General features: G+C 46.0%; 1 protein-coding gene across 1 annotated transcript; it reads left to right on the forward strand.

Moving 5' to 3' along the window:
- The first annotated feature begins 11,127 nt into the window (after nucleotides 1–11,127).
- On the forward strand, nucleotides 11,128–14,757 carry LOC135812171 (uncharacterized). Its single transcript, XM_065325492.1, has 3 exons — nucleotides 11,128–11,402; nucleotides 13,108–13,155; nucleotides 13,876–14,757. The coding sequence occupies exons 1-3, from the start codon at nucleotides 11,282–11,284 to the stop codon at nucleotides 14,316–14,318; spliced, it is 612 nt and encodes a 203-aa protein (XP_065181564.1). The 5' UTR covers nucleotides 11,128–11,281; the 3' UTR covers nucleotides 14,319–14,757.
- Nucleotides 14,758–16,846: the final 2,089 nt, after the last annotated feature.

The following is a 16,846-nucleotide window of genomic DNA, read 5'->3' on the forward strand; positions in this document are numbered from 1 at the left end:
CAGTAGCGGCCAGGAGCACAAGGCACGTCAAAGGGCAAACGATGATCTCAACCATCCTCAAGCTACCAGTGTAACAGTATAGACTTGATTGATTGGAGAATTCGTCGAATGATGTTCAAACCAGAGGTTATAAAGCAAAAGAAAGGCGATAACCGCAGGAGTGAGAATAGTAGGAACACAAGGTGTTACCATGAGACAAGCAAGAAGTGTCAAGGTAAAGCTATTACAACACCCGGCCATCGATCGCGGACGTGCATGTAACGATACTTGGAACAGACCATGATGGCAGAGGTAAGATGAGGTATATTTCCTGCTTGATCTGCTGAGAACCCCCACAAACTGTCCTAGGAGTGTTGCAATGGCAGCAAGCCGTTTAAATATGCCCCGTACAGCATGGAGAGTTATTCGTCTTTCACACTTACCTTCTGCAATCCGGAACATAGTCCAACAGTAAAAGTCCCTTGTTGTCATGTCGATGCTCGACAAAAGCTGCTAGCACTAGTGCTAGCTCGGTCGCTTTGTGTTGCGTTGACTAGCACGCGAGCAGCACTGGCTACACGCACTTGTCGCGTGAACTGCATGAGAGGTTTCTTACGTCATAAAGAATGTGATTTCATCATCATTTCACTGGTCTTCGACCTACATCATGTACATGTACATGGTCAGGGAAAGTCCTGGTAGTGGTACGTGTTTCGTAGGAGTACAACACGGTCAGCGTGTTTTTGAGCGCAGTATTTTTTTGGGGTCGTTTTCGGCAATTGTGCCAGTGGTTGTGAGACTTACCCACTCACCCCCACCGTTAGGCGATGCATCTGCCGCTAGGGTTTATTGGGTGTTAGCGGCCGTCGTGAGTTCCCTTCGGAAACCGACACGATAATTTACTTTTTTATTTTTTTATTACAGCACAAGTGTGATCACTTCCAGACCAACGGGCGTTCAAGGCGAGAACCAAGCGTACTTGAGGAAGGCGACTCTGAAATATCGTGAGCCGTGATCCACGTGACTTGGCATTCTTGCGTCACAAGTCACGTGATTTCACCGTGCCTCTTGTAGTGAAATTCTAGAATTGCGCTCATGCATTCAGTCAAATTTTGCATCAACAGTCGCACAAATAATTATTGGTGGCGCAAGGAGAAGCTTGTCGTTTGAGTGACAAGTGATCACTGCTGCTTTTCCTTGTCAGAGCCAACAATACACTTTGTTCTGCGGCCTTGGGGGTAGTGTTGGAGTAGAAATTGCTGAGGAGATGTCGCGGAAGGGCGAGCTTTCCTGCGCAGGTATGACTTTGGCAATAATTCAGCATGGTCGAGTGGAACAATTCAAAAAAGTTTATTTCAAGAAAACCCCAAAAGGAAGATGGGGGACATGTCCTCAGCGCTAGAAGAGGTGTTCTACTATCTGCCGGTGTATAGTTCTGACCAATTGAGGACGTACCTGGCTGTTTTGCCAGTGCTTGTAAATTGGCTATTTTCAAGCCGATCATTTGTGGCGTCAGGAGGTGATGGACGTCGTCTTCCGGGATCCTGGCGTGGCTAAGCGGTACTGCTCCAGGAACTAATCTAAGGTGAGGCAAAGTTGGCTTGATGGATTTTTGTTCGTAGCTTGTTCGTATAAGCTGTGGCGTGACTCGTTTCTAGAACAATAAAATAATGTGATATTTCGGCCATTTTTGAGGTATATGCAAATTTCAGCGTTCCCTTCAGAACCTTTTTCAAGGGTTTGCACAATCGATCCACACCCTAGAGGGAACCTACCTGCAAATTTTGACCGAAATCGGAGAGATCCACTTGCACACGTACTTTGGTATTCTCAGGCATGCTCTCTTAAAAGAGCGTGTCTGAGGAAACCAGACAATGTGTGAAAGCCTACCTTTCCGATTTCGCTCAAACATTTAAGGTAGGTTTCCTTTGGGGTATACATGTAGATCAACTGTGCAAAGCCCTTATGATCAGAAACCTTGAAACCCTCATACGAATAATCACATGATTTACGAGTGTACAAAAGAGCCATGCCACAATCTACATGAACAAGCTATGAACAACCTCAACTAAGCCAATATTACCTCGTCGTAGAGGAGGTTCTGGGGCAGCACCGCTTAGCCACGCCAGCATCCCAGAAGACGAAGACCGTCACCCTTTGATACCACCAATGATTGTTTTGAAAATAGGCAAATTACAAGCGCTGATAAACAGCGCGTTACGTACTCAAGTCGCAAGACCATGCACCGGCAGATCGTACAACACCTCTTCTACATGCAACAATGAGGACATGTCCCCGTCATCCTTTTTGGGTTTTCTTGAAATAAACAGTTTTGATTTTTTCAACTCCAACACTACTACCTGCGCAGGAAACCTCTTCCCAGCGCGACGTCTAGTCAGTAATTGCTACTCCAACACTAGGGGTCTGCGGGTAATGCCGGCGTTATATTGAGCATAAAACAAACAAGGCCGGTGAAGGAAGCTTGAGGTAGAGTGCTCAATGTACAAATGTACAGAGCAGTATACTTTCTCTCTCCCTCTTCACTCCTGCTGCGTTCTTGCGCTACTCTCGCTACCGCGTTTGATGACTCCGTAACACTGCCCTGTTATCGCCTCTATTCTCACCTATATCTGTTATCTCTCACGAAACAACTCAATACTGTTGTCCCAATGCCACGTCTTCACTTCGCACACATGCGCTAACTTCCACACTGGCATTAAATATGTAGGCTTGCTCGTAGAGAATTCGATAGTGAATGCTGCTGTCTGATGATCGCTCCGATGCGTGAAACTTTAAGTTACAGCTAACACAGCCTTTCGCCTCTGTTGTGTGTGTATTTAGCAAAATGTGGGATTTTAAATTTCGAGGCATTATAGGGCATTATCTAGGAGTCAGTGGATAATGCCAGAATTATGTTGAGCATAATCACTCTTCAATATCGCCCTCCAGGCAGGCACAGTGGGTTGGTCAAAGACCATGATTGAGATACAAGAGGTACCTGGTTAAAGTCCTGCCTGGGACTGGTTTTTCCAGCCGTGCTGTTACCAACAGTCAACTGGGAACTTGTGGCCAGGCACAAGGGGTACATGGATGCAGCTAACTTGAGACTTAGGCACTCACCCCCACCGTTAGGCGCTGCATCTGCCGCTAGGATTTACCGGGTCTTAGCGACCGTCGTGAGTTCCCTTGGGGAACGGACACGATAAGAGAGCATGTCTGAGAAAACCAGAACGTATGTGGAAGTTGATCTCTCAGATTTTGCTCAAATTTTGCAAATAGGTTTGCTTTGGGGTGTAGATCGACTTTACAAAGCCCGCGCAAAATCTTTTGAAGGGAACCATGAAATTGGCATACCCCTCAATATTGGCCCAATATTGGCACGATTTATGGGTCTATAAACGAGCCACGGCACAGCGTACAAGAGCAAGCTACGAACATAACTCAATCAAGTCAACATTACCTTACCTCAGAAGAGTTCTTGCGGCAGCACCACTTAGCCACACCAGCATCCCAGGAGACTAGGGCAATCATCCCTTGACGCCACAAATGATCGTCTTTAAAATAACCAAAATTACAAGCGCTGATAAAACAGCGAGTTACGTCCTCAATTAGTAAAAACTATACACCGGCAGATAGAAACAAGCTAGCCTCACTCCACCGGCGCGCTGTACGAGTTTCTTGTGGCGCATCACCCCAAGCTAATATCACGCCACTTCTTCACCACCTCAATGTTTCCTCTTTCCAATATCGATCAGTATTTTTGTTCCTTGTATTCATTTTCCACTGTTACTGTATTAAGCCGGCTGTTTGCTTGCAGTCCCTCTTTCCCATCTGTACGTCTACCCGAACTACTCGCGGCTCTACAACTCATAACATGAGTATCAATCGCTATAGATCTATGTCTGGCTTTCTGTCCTTTTCAAGTAAATCGGCTCTTGTTTGGAATTATTTACCAGACGACCTGAAGTCCTGCACTACTATCGCAGATTTCGGCGTCAAATTGGCTATTTGGCTAAAAGACAGCTTAACTCTTAATCATTGTTGTGATTTGCTTTCAAGCAATGTGCATAATCAGTAACTTGATGTCTTTTTTTGTTTTGTTTTTTGTTTTGTTTTTTGGTTTCCCGTTCTCGGGGCCTTCTATTCGGTACTCTTTGTAGTTGTACTTCTGTACTGTTGAGCTATCCGAATTCAAATAAACATAAAAAAATAAAAAAAGTAGAACACCTCTTCTAGCACTGAGGACATGTCCTCAATCATCGTTTTTGGGTTTTCTTGAAATAGACAATTCTGAATTTTTCCACTCGATCATTCTGAAATACGTCCAAATACCTGCGGCGCTCCTCCGCGACGTCTAGTCATTAATTTCTTCACCAACACCACTCCCAACGCTGCAGAACAAAGTGTATTGTTGACTCTGACAAGGAAAAGCAGCGGTGATCACGTGTCACTCCAAACGACAAGCTTCTCCTTTCGCCACCAACATTTTTCGGTGCAGCAGTTGATGCAAAAGTGACTGAATTTTTGCGTTTAAGTTTTGGATAATACTTTAGTGGAATGGTCTAAAAAAATGCGCGATTTCGCGCAATGGCGGATGCAAAATTTGAAGCTCTGCATGTACTCGCGATTCAACATCCTCTCAGCTTGTTTGTGAGTCTGCAACTGTAACCCATAGAGTCTGTGACTTGTACTGTGGACTATGGCCACCAATGAGCATGTCGACCTGGCCCTACTGACGTTTGACTGCCTCCAAAATCTGGCCACCCGGAACGGCATCGCGAAATCTGATTCTCTCTCGCGGCCAGACCTGGTAGGAGCACTCCGGAAGGAGGGGATTGGGTCCCACCCCATCCTGGAAGGTATGACTGGTATAGGAGATATAACGACTGCCTTAGCCTCATTGTCCACCACAATAATGGATTTAAACAAGAAGATGATGGCGACAAGGGGGGGGGGGGCAGAGACGATGAAATTGCGTCCTTGAAACTTGAGATTCAAGAACTCAGGCGGGAAATTGCTGACCTAAGAGACATTAGGGAGGTTTCGCTCTACGGAATTACGTATGAAAATAACGTATGAACTGCACGGAATTTTCATACGTGAAAATCAGAGCTGTTGGGTTTCGCTCTACGTGATTTTTGGCCACGACTGCTCAACATGCGTTGTTGCTTTGGAGACGCGTTGGCTGCATGCGCCCACCGTATGCACCATGAACCGAAACCGCGTTTTCCATGATATTTTGCACGTGGTGTACGGTGTGTGTACCTTGTGTTTCGCGCGGCTTGAATGTTGCCATGGACAAATGCGGAAAATGCGAAAATATATTTCAAAAAGTCCTACGGAGGACCCAACGTAGGAAAGAGCTTTCCTACGGAAATCCGTAGAGAGATTTACGTATGAAAGTTGCCCTCGCTCCCCGGCGCGTACGACATACGGATTTCCATACGTAATTACGTAGAGCGAAACCTCCCTAATAGCGTACACACCGCAGTACACACACAGCATGCCATGCAACGCGTACACGGGAGCCACACGACCTCTGGCAGCACAGCACAGTACAGCGACGTACTAGCAGGAACATCCCAACAAACTGCACGTGCACCCGCTGGACCCTCCAGCTCAAGCCCGCCGGTACACACCCTGTACGGTACACACGCACATGCTGGCAGTGCCAGCCAGCCCAGTGCACACACTGTACAGCAACCTAGCACTCTCGACTCCGTCTCACACCGTACGCACACCCCTCAACCCGAATGGCAGGATGTCCAAGCAAGGCGTTTGCGCAGGGCTCAGCGTTCAAGCACACCCGTAGAAGGCAATACTAATATGCAGACATCCTTGATCACCAAGCGCGAGGAGAAGTCCCGCTACACAAACGAAACACCCCCCGCCGGTGGCCATGTTGCTGAGTTGACGGCAGCGTCCCGGGCAAAGCTTAAAGTCTTTTACATTGGGAACGTGCAACCTCACTGCTCCGCATCATCTATTGCTAAATGGTGCTCCGATCATGGGGTCGACATAGTGCAATGCGTCGTCTATGCATCAGCCTACTTCAGGACTGCATATGCACGCGTGACTGTGGAGGCAGCCGACGAGGAGAAAGTAGCCAATAAGGCATTCTGGCCTGACATGCTTTCCCACACAATCCGACCCTGGCGCTTCAAAAGTGACAGCTTTGGCACCAGCACAAACGATGTCGCAACAGCTAGCGAATGATGGCCAATTCCCACCTAAATCCACTGGCTCGGCCCTACTACCCGCGCTGCCAGGAAAAGCTAAACTTGTTCTCCATTAACTGCCGCTCCGTTCTCAACAAATCCGCAGAATTGTCGGCTATTGCCGAGATCCACAGACCTGACATTATCTGCCTCAGTGAAACCTGGTTAGCTCCAAGTGTCGCTCTTAGTATCTCTGGATACACCACCTTTCGGCGTGATCGACCTCCTAACGAAAACAAGTCTGGTACCGCCTCCAGGGGATATGGTGGAGTCGCTATTCTCGTTCGTTATCATCGTTTCAGTTGTATCCAACTTCGCAACGACCTCAGTCGCCCTACCTGTGAAACAGTGTGGTAGGAGCTTAAACCTTGTTCCGGCTCCCCAAAGCCTATTATTGTCTGTAGTGCCTATCGCCCACCCTCTGCCAAAAGCACAGAGATAAATCACTTCTGTAACATGCTCACCGATGCCCTGGTCACTATCCCCATGTCCTCGTACCACGTCATACTGACTGGAGACTTCAACTGTAAGCACCAGCACTGGTGCCCAACTGACTCAACGTCCCCCGCGGGAGCTGCGCTCTACCGCCACCTCACCTGCTTCGGACTAGAGCAGCTTGTGAATACCCCAACGCACACAACACCTGCAGGGACCCAGTCGTGCTTAGACCTTCTCTTCGTGAACAACCCCCAGCTTGCAACGGATATTAACACGACTTGCGCTCTTGGATCCTCGGATCATCTGACCGTGTCATGTCGGTTCGAGCTCTCACCATCGCCTGGCCAACATCTGCAGCAAGCACCACGCAAACATTTCCCTTACCGCCATCGTCATGTCCCCTCTCACTGCTGGGACTCTCTTAATTCCGATCTCTCTCATTGTGACTGGTCATTTCTACGCCCAGGCAATTCTCCAACTGTTGACGACGCAGTCGATCGATTTTCAATCGTCCTGGAACAAACCTTCCAGCACCACCTCGCTGATTTTTCCACCCATTCTTGTCGGTCAAACACACGCACATCGTCTGTGACATCCAATCCACCCTGGGTGTCGACTGTCCTAGTATCTGCGGTGAAACGTAAACGAGACCTCTTCAGTGTCAGCCGAAAATTTCCAACACCTGTCAATATGGAGGCGTACCGAGTTCAACGCAACTTTGTCAAATACCTATCCCGTAAAACCTACCGCTCTTACATCAGCTCCCTCTCTGCAACAATCTCATCACCCAATCGTCCTTCTCTCTATCAGTTCATTCGCACCCAGCGTCCCAGTGTCTCTCGCGCCCCAATCCAGTGCTTGATTGATCCTGATGGCAACTGTCAGTCTGAGGCAAAGTCCATTGCGGACACTCTGAACAAACAGTTTGTCTCTCCCGGCCTTCCCGACGATCCGAACTGGGTTATCCCGCCCCTGCACCCAGCTCCAGAGCTGCGCGCTCCACTTCTGGAGGTCTTTACAACAACTGGTGTGGTCCGCAAACAACTGAAACGTCTTAAGAGCTTCAAGTCTCCTGGAAAAGACGGTATTCCAAATGAAGTCCTTAAACTGCTGGTGCCTTCGTTGTCGTATCCCCTGTGCTTGCTCTTCAACTTGTCATATCGTGCAGGAGTCTTCCCATCTGCGTGGAAATCTGCTATTGTTGTCCCGATCTTTAAGAAAGGACAACGCTCCCAAGCTGTTAATTACAGGCCCATCTCCCTCCTACCAACTATATCCAAGGTCTGTGAACGCATCTTCTATGAATCTCTTTACCACCATGTCACCTCTGCCCTCTCCTCTGCACAATCCGGCTTCTGTCGTGGCGACTCAACTACTTTGCACTTGACACGCTTAATCCAGGATATTTACGGACATCGTAACCTGAAGAAGCATGTAGGTATTGTCTTTTTTGATCTATCAAAAGCGTTTTATACAGTCTGGCATCAAAGTCTACTTGCAAATCTTGAGTACATTTTTCTAGTACCAGGTACAGCTCTGCAGTGGCTGTCGTCATATTTGTCGTCCCGTCATCAAACTGTCCGTGTCTCTGCTTCCTTGTCCGATCCTTTACCTGTAGTGTCTGGTGTTCCACAGGGGTACATACTGGGTCCACTCCTTTTCCTAACTTATGTGAACGATCTGCCCTCTCTAGTTCCAGACGTCAGCCTTTTTGCTGATGATACTGCACTGTTGTGCTCTGACAGCTCGCCGTCCAACCTCGTTACCTCCATGCAGACCGGCATTAACTCCACCATAGCATGGATGGAAGCTTGGAAGCTGAGGCCCAACATCGCGAAGACCGAAGCAATGTTCATCAGCCCATCGCCGCCTACTCAGCCGTTGCACTTTCCAGGAGCCAATGCTAACGTTAAAATTGTTCACGAACACAAACACCTTGGTGTTATATTCGACAGCCATATGTCCTGGTCCCCACAGGTCCAGTCAGTATGCAAGCGAGCTAGCTCCTCCCTTGGCATGTTGCACCCTCACTGCCACCATTTAAATGACCATTGCCGAAAATTGTTCTTTACGTCGTATATTCTACCTATATTTGATTACTGTGACACAGCGTGGTGCGGTCTGTCTCAGGCCCTTGTTCAAACTCTGGAAATACACCAGCGTCTGCTTCTAAAAATCCTGTTTCGCAAAAATCAAACATTCTCCTCCCAACATCTCTACAGTTTAGCTTCAGTATCTACCCTCTTAGAGCGACACCAGCAACATCTTTGCATCCTTGTACACATGATCTTATTAGACCTGGCTCCAAAACACTTTGCTAAGTATAACTGGTTTGTGTCCACCAGATCAACACGTCATTCCTTCTCATCACCCCGTGCTAATACCACCCTGTTTCTGAAATCTCCTATCTTCTCTGCGTACACTCTCTGGTCTTCCCTGCCAACTAGCCTTAAAGCATGCACAGACATTAAGGAGTTCAAGCTTCAGCTTCTTCGTCCTAAATAATCTCACCATTTTCGTCATGCCTCCCCTTGCAGTACTCTCTTTGTTTCTCTCCTTATTATTCAGTTCGCCGTGGTTGGCTACCACCCGACTTCTCATATATATTGGCAGTCTTCTGACGAGCCAGGAGATGTTGAATTAATAATAATAATAATAATAAAACCATGATTGAGAAACAGAGGGTACCAGGTTCAAGTCTTGGTTGGAAGCAGAAGGATTTTTTTCCAGCCGAGCTGCGACCCACAGTACGACTGCCTGCAGGGAGTAAACTCAATCCTAGACTCAATCCTAAAGAATATATCTAATAATTTTCACTTTATGGTGCCATGAATATCTTTCATTTGTTGTCCAACTCTCAGTGCGATGACGATTTCTTATGATTATCACATGAAAACGACGTTCATATCATGAATCACTGCTCCATTGTTCTCGTGGTATAAGTGCCCTCACTTTGCTTTCATCGTTATAAGGTTTCTTGCTTGCCTCCACGTAGACGTCATGACGTAGAATAATACTTTTTCTGGAACACGTCAAAATTCTCATGATCACGGTAACGATCAGCACAATTCGGCTCGGGTGGTAGTACATTCTTCCTCAACACGGAGGCAAGTACCGTGGTGAATACAGGAATAATGTGGGCAGCAAAGTATGTTTATCGACAAGAGCCTTAATAGATTTGAAGACGCTGAGTCGCTGACCGAAGATTTGCCTTCCCAGAGCAGGCACAAGGTGATTGGACACTTCTGCGGGCCTATGAATGTACCCTTGTTTTCTGATTCTTCTGTCAGTGGTCCGTTCAATGTGCTGCGGTAGGATGTTCATCTCACAAAATTGTTTGGTTCTGTAGTTGCATATCTCACCTACACTCCTGTCGCTGATTTCGTATTTATCATTCTTGTTAGGCCACCTTATGCTGTTCGGGTAATATGATATTAACACTATGTTTCAAAAGGATAGACCCCTAGCCTTTTTTTAAATTTTCAAATTGGGTTTGAGCGTTGTGAAATATTTCTTCGGAGTATTGCTCAAACAACTCACGCAATTTTTCTCATAAGTCTCTAAGCGATTGGATAAAAACCACCAAATTCTGAAATGTTATTGACAAAGTGATGACAGATTTCACGTGGTATAGGGGCGGGCTTAACGGGTTTTGAAACCAGAGGTCTGGACTTTTGAAACGCAATAAAGTGTGAAAATGCTCTTTTTTGGTCTTCATGCCATCCTTGATTTAAGTGATCCATTATTTTAATTAGTAGTGCAATAATATTTTACTGGCATTACACTACTCCCTGATTCGTACTAAACGATGGTACTGTTGCCGGCACGCTGCACGGCAAAGTTGGGATCGGTTCTTCACAGTGCTTTAGAACGTGTGTGTTCACTCTACTAGTATCAACGATTGAAGCTGCACGATGCTGCCCTTGCTATGCGGTGAGCTCATTGCATCAACCAAGAGAGATCGGATAAGTGCGCTGGAATGGGCAACGGCAAAGAATGAAAAATTCTACGGAGATATGCATCCAACTAGTACAGAAGAGGACGCAAATATCGTATTTGCGTCAGTCAAAGCTGCAAGTGTGGCCCCTAGATCACGCGGGCCCTGGTCTGTAGATTAGTCCAATTATGAAGGCCAGCTTGTCAAAGGCATAACATTGACAGTGACCCATGGGACGTGTTGTTTTGCGTGCCATAGATGCATGTCAAATGGAGAACGCTAAGTGCCTTTGAGAGACTAGTAGCTCTAGTTGCCCAATCAACGGTGGCTGAAGACATCCAGCTCTCAGAAGGGCATGATTTGCTGTAGTCTCGTGTCATGCTTGTCGGCTTGTATATAGTGGTCGCGTGATGTGTTTTGCACATGCCTCTCAGATGTAGAGAACGCACAAGAGTTGCAGCGCGATCGTCCTCATGCAGGTGATGGAAAGCGAGACCCGTAGATTCCTTCGCTCGAAGTGGGGATCTCATTTGCTGCATTGTACACCGGAATTTCCGTCTTAGATATAGAGACAAAACTGCTGCAAGGCTTCAAGTCGTTGTACTTTACGAAAGAAGTAGAGCCAGATAAACGGAGGGTGAGGCGCATCATTCGGTCTGTTCACGAAAGAGACTTGGCTGAGTTAGAGCTGATCCACGCTAGATTTGCAATGGAGAGTACCACGTCTGCGGAGGGTGGCCATGATCCGTGTGGTTGTTCCGAATCAAGCGACGAGACGTACATGTTCTTGCAACCTACGAGCTCAACAATGTCCAATTTATTTGTTTACAGTAAGTGTTACAGGCAGTTCACTGACTTCATCTGTTTGTCATCATTCTTGTCTCCGCGACGTGTATCTCTCTCTCTCTCTCTCTCTCTCTCTCTCTCTCTCTCTCTATCCCTCTCTCTTCTAAAGGGTTTACAACTGAAGTACGTCCTGCATGAAAGATAATTATTTCCAGTGGATTTCGCAGTGATGGAGTTAAAAGTGTTAGTGGTAAAGGGACCCGCTTTGCAGGTAGTGATCGCACCTTTAGGCTCCAGGGTCGGCACTCAGCTGTAACAAGAGCCTGTTGTTCACAGATCAACAGACATGCTCACCACAGCGCTTGTTGTGTATGGAAAAATACATCAATATGACCGACCTGGGCCCGCAGCAACGAATTATGGCAGGCATACGGTTGAATGAAAGAAATTCCCTGTGAGAATTATCGATGTTTCGTTCCAGACTACCGTCAATTATTTCAAACGTATCATGAAATTTTTTTATGTAGCGCATGTGGAGACTGTGAATAGCGCCTGAAAACAGCTTGACACACTCCTTTTCTTCGCACATGTACTGCATCCATAATTGTCTAGCACTTCTAGGTGTTAGCACCGAATTCTGCAGTTATGCATGTACATATTGCACACACAACAGAGACGAAAGGCTGTGTTAGTTGCAACATAACGTTTTACGCATCAGAGCGATCGTCAGACAGCAGCATTCACTATCGAATTCTCTACGAGCAGGCCTAGATAGTTGATGCTAGTGCGGAAGTTATTGCATGTGTGCAAGGGTTTTTGCCTATTACAATGTCATGTCCCAGTTAAGTATCCTACCACAATTTCGTAAATGTACTCAAAATCATGATCTGATCACTAGCCTGGGGGAGTGGTGGGCCAGGCAGTGAGATATGTAGAGTGCAAGCTTCATGTGTAGACATGTGGAGATTGCTACACAACACAGGTAGGTATCTCGATACACTATGCTAGTAGGAGTGTTTGAAGCATGCACATCCAGAGAGGCGTCTTGTGATGCAGCGCGGGGTTTCACGTTGATATACATGTACGTGTGCTTGGAGCAAACAATTCGTAAATGATGCCGAGAAAAAGAGGGAAGGTCCCATTCCACTATTCCTGGAGTTAGCAGGATTTAGCCACTACACACCACACAAGGTACTATAGTGCGTTTCAAAGGTATAGTGTACGTGCTCTTCATTTTCTTTTTTTCTCTTCTTCCGTGGTTGGTCTCACCCTCTCCTCAATCCAATTGGCTGTCTTGACATGCCATGAGGTGCAGAAATAAATAAATATATATATATACGCAGATTGAGTATATATATTTATATATATAAATAGACCTCAAGACCTTTTCGAATAATTCAAATTTGGTTTGAGCTTTTTGATACATTTCTTCGGAATATTGCTCAGGCAGCTCACGCAATTTTTCTTATATAAATTTCTAAGCGATTTGATAACAGACGCCCAATTTCGAAATTTTTGATGCACAAAGTTATCCCAGATTTTATATGGTATAGATGCCGGCCTAACAGTTTTTTGAAACCAGAGGTCTGGACTTTTGAAACGCACTATAGTCATAGACCACACCCATTAAATTTAGACATTGAGTTGGTTCATCGGGTTTAACATTTTGTGCACAATTCTTGATGAATTTACTGGGGTATCAACTTCCTTCTCATTCCCTCCTATGTTTGTATCTTTATTATCTTTTAGAAGCGATTGTCGACTCTGCTGACATTCCCTACTCGCTTCCACTATCAGGTAAGTGTAAACTGGACAGCTCGGTGTATATAATAATTATTATCGCCTTCTTAGTATTTGACCCCACTAATTTCCCTGATACCTAAGCGGTCAAATATATCGCGTATTTGACTGCTTAGTCAAATACACGATATATTTGACTACTTAGAACTTCTTGGACTTAGAAATTTTCTCTCCAACTTAGAAAAATAAATGTTTGAAGAAAGCAGAAATACACAAGATGGGATTTGAACCCACAACCTTGTGAATCTCAGTCACTCTTCCTTACCACCCAGCCACTGTGCTACCGATGCTGAACCTAGTTTAAACAATGATCTTGACTTTCAATGCAGTACAATGCGGTATAGGCTATAGTATAATACTAGAATTACAAGGATATGTCGTATATGAAGAGAAACTATTGCGTGGAGAACACGATAAATAGATTATAGACCTCATAGTTGGTCTATACAGGATATATAGACCTCGTAAAAGACCTCGGGGGACCTCGGTCTTTTACTCGGTCTATATATCCTGTATAGACCTCCTTACCGGTCTATAATCTATACTTATTGTCTACCTTATGCTGTGCAAGAGAGTTGTTGTTGTTGTTGTTATTGTTGTTGTTGGTATTAAAAACAATTTGCACGTCATCTGAAGCATGCGGAATCAAATCGAGGATCGAACATTGTGTATTTTTTATATCGAATATTGGTTTTCAATATAATTATGTCCGTGCAGAACCTCCTATTTCTAATGGAACCTACGCCGTGCGTACATGCTCCGTCAGTGGCCTCTGTGCCTACAACCCTGACCCACCCATAGTCCGCATCTCATTCCAGGGCACAGAGCAGTCTCCCGGTTCCATTTACAAACTTCAAGAGTTCTTTATTGGTTCCAAGCTTGGCTACCAGGGAAACGGATCGTGGCTGTGGCGAGTGATGATGGTGCCCGAGCACAATCCCGCGAGAGCGCTCTGCACACCAGAGACGTACTTCATTCGCAAAAATCTTTCCGACAACAAGGATGTGTTCCGCCTGCATTGCCCAGCTGATGAGAACAATGTGCTGTGCGTGAGTGCACAGAGGGAAAAGGATGGTTTTCCGCTGCTTATCCTTCCCCTGGATAGTGCGAACTTGGACAAGGCCATCAGTACATTCAAAATGATCGGCGCACCACATTAAATCACAGGATGACGAATACAGTTTTTACAGAGTTTGTTTTCTCTCAATCTCTTTCTGAAGACCCTCAAATACTAGTACTTTGTTGCCTATTCCACCCTCTTTTACGTTGTACATTGTACTGTGGAGAGAACAAACTTAAAATATCTTAAACAAAACCTCGGTAGTACAGCCAAATGCGATGGCCAGTGATCTCTTTATTTGGACATACCTCTTATTTGTTTTGCACTTCTAATGATAAAGTAGTCGAAAATATGGCTGGCGTGTTTAATTCTTATTCATTAGGTATTAATTTCTTTCTTTTCAAGCTTTTCGTTTCAGCATCCCCGTATTGCCTGCATGAATGGTCTATTTCGAAGGCACTTAGAACATCTCGCTTTGAGCATGTAACTTGTTTCCTGTTTAATCCAATCCTTCCACCAAGCCTTTGGGATAGGATTTTTGATGTGTAACACTTCTCGCCTGTGTTTTAATTGCGTATTGATAGTTTCTATACCGTTGAGAGATTGGTTAATAGAGAGTTTGCTGCCCACACTGGAGCTCGCGCCTTTCCTCCGACTTGACTGAACACTTGACTGATTCACCAGTGCAGAGCGCACCAGATGTCCATTGAACCTTCGATACTGCAAAACTGCAAGAACGGAAAACTCCCTGCTCAATACACAGTGTTTCGGGGAATTCACAAGATTGGTTGATTGGTTGTGTATATTTGACTTCGCAACCCGAACGGACTGAACGCGTCCAATGAAAAGGAAGCAATTGAGGTCCAAGTAGCTAAGACATAGGAAAACTTGAAAGGGAGACACAGATGAAAATGAAAAGATGGAAAACGAGAACTCTTTACAAAAGAAAGAAAGAAAAAAGTTAAGGTGGAAAAAAGGAAAAGGGACGATAGATCGTGGTCACGGTGAAAAGAAAGCTGTTTGAAAAAGGAACAAGAAAGGAGAAAAAGGATGAAAAAAAAGTCGCGGTTCGCGTGAGACTCTGCTGGAGACCGAATTATCCGCATCTGCTGGGACGCCACCACCCTTAAAGATTAATTAAAGAAAAGGAGAAAACGAGGAGACACCGAAACCCGAGCAGCGGCAGGAAACCGCAGACACTTACATATACTTACATTATGAACACAACAGGAACAAGCACGCATGAAGCATGGGCCATACTGGTCCGGGAGCGGGACACAATGGCAGGAAGAGAGAAGAGAAGAGAGAGAGAAATCGAATAAACGCCCGGACGCACGCACACACGTTCATAAATACATGTGCATACACACATACCCGAACACAAACACACTCACATACTCACACACTCACCCACACACCACACACCCACGCGCGCACACGCACACGCACACACATACACACACTCCCTCCACCTCCAGTCCTGAAGAGTCACTGCCGCAAAAAGGGTCACGTGATCCCATCACTGGGAAACTTGAGAAGAGAGAGAGAGAGAGGACACGACGCTTGATGACCTCCACACGCACACGCACACACACACATGCTCCATCACTACTACTAGTGTGTTCAGCTACCCTGTCGGGCCACGCCGATTCCAGAAGCGGCAGGCAACGAGAAGAAGAGAGAATAGAAGAGAGAGAAATCCCAAAGTCAACAGAATTCGGCATGGTGCTGCAAATCTTGTGACCTTGAGAACCGCCTTTTGCAATGCTCAAACTCATGACGGCAGTTGTTACCAGCTGCACGTGATATCCTCTTATCACATGCTCAGTGATGTTGGCTCAAATCAGAGCGGGAGTGAAAACATCGGGAAGAAATATCACATCGAAAAGTGTACGATTCATGGCGAATAGATTCAACAGGGGCATCCGTACACACAGGACAGCGATGGACAGTCAGTCCTCCAGTGATCTACAACAACTGAATACACTTCATACACTGCCTGGCATCCTTCTGTTGGGACACAGGAACTTTCGATGGGCAGTACACTTGTCGGAAGTCTCTAAACAGATAATCCGCCGCCTCTTGCACACATATTCACACACATGCAAACGCATTAACCCTTTGGAGTCCATGGTTCGATTTCGAACCATGGGCATTTTGTATGCATGTGGGCGCAGTCAAACTTTCGGTTCTCGGCCAAATATTGACCATATTCAACAATCGAAGGGTCTAGATTGTAGAGAAAACTCTCAGCTATCGCCTCAAGCAGGTCCGAAGTCTCTGCGATGAAGTTTGAGTGAGCAGCGAGCGATCAAACATTTCGAATTTTCTGCGCTGCGTGCTGCGAGTCAGCAGTGCGTGAAAAAAAGGGATTTTCCCAGCTTCATGACAGGCGGCACGTGCCAGGGCCGGCGCAGCGCAAAGTCACGGCAAGGTAAGCTTCTACTCGAAAAAAGTTGAACATTTCCGAGCTAGATTCAGTGAAATGGCTACAGGAGACCGATTTCGTCTCAGATCTGGAGCTGGACTCGCGTTTCGGGTGCGTTGTGGCGGACAATGAATAGTGCTCTTGGCGAGTTTGGGCTCATTGTATTTCTCTCATCAAGAGCTTTCCAACGAGCCCAAGAT

Source organism: Sycon ciliatum, chromosome 3, assembly GCF_964019385.1.
Source record: "Sycon ciliatum chromosome 3, ocSycCili1.1, whole genome shotgun sequence".
Taxonomy (NCBI): Eukaryota; Metazoa; Porifera; class Calcarea; order Leucosolenida; family Sycettidae; genus Sycon; species Sycon ciliatum.

Bases quoted from the DNA above. Each gene is read 5' to 3' on its own strand.
- LOC135812171 (XM_065325492.1), top strand. From the start codon at position 11,282: ATGGAGAGTACCACGTCTGCGGAGGGTGGCCATGATCCGTGTGGTTGT. The intron at 11,403-13,107 runs GTAAGTGTTACA...ATTATCTTTTAG, and splicing joins GTCCAATTTATTTGTTTACA to AAGCGATTGTCGACTCTGCT. The intron at 13,156-13,875 runs GTAAGTGTAAAC...ATGTCCGTGCAG, and splicing joins CTACTCGCTTCCACTATCAG to AACCTCCTATTTCTAATGGA.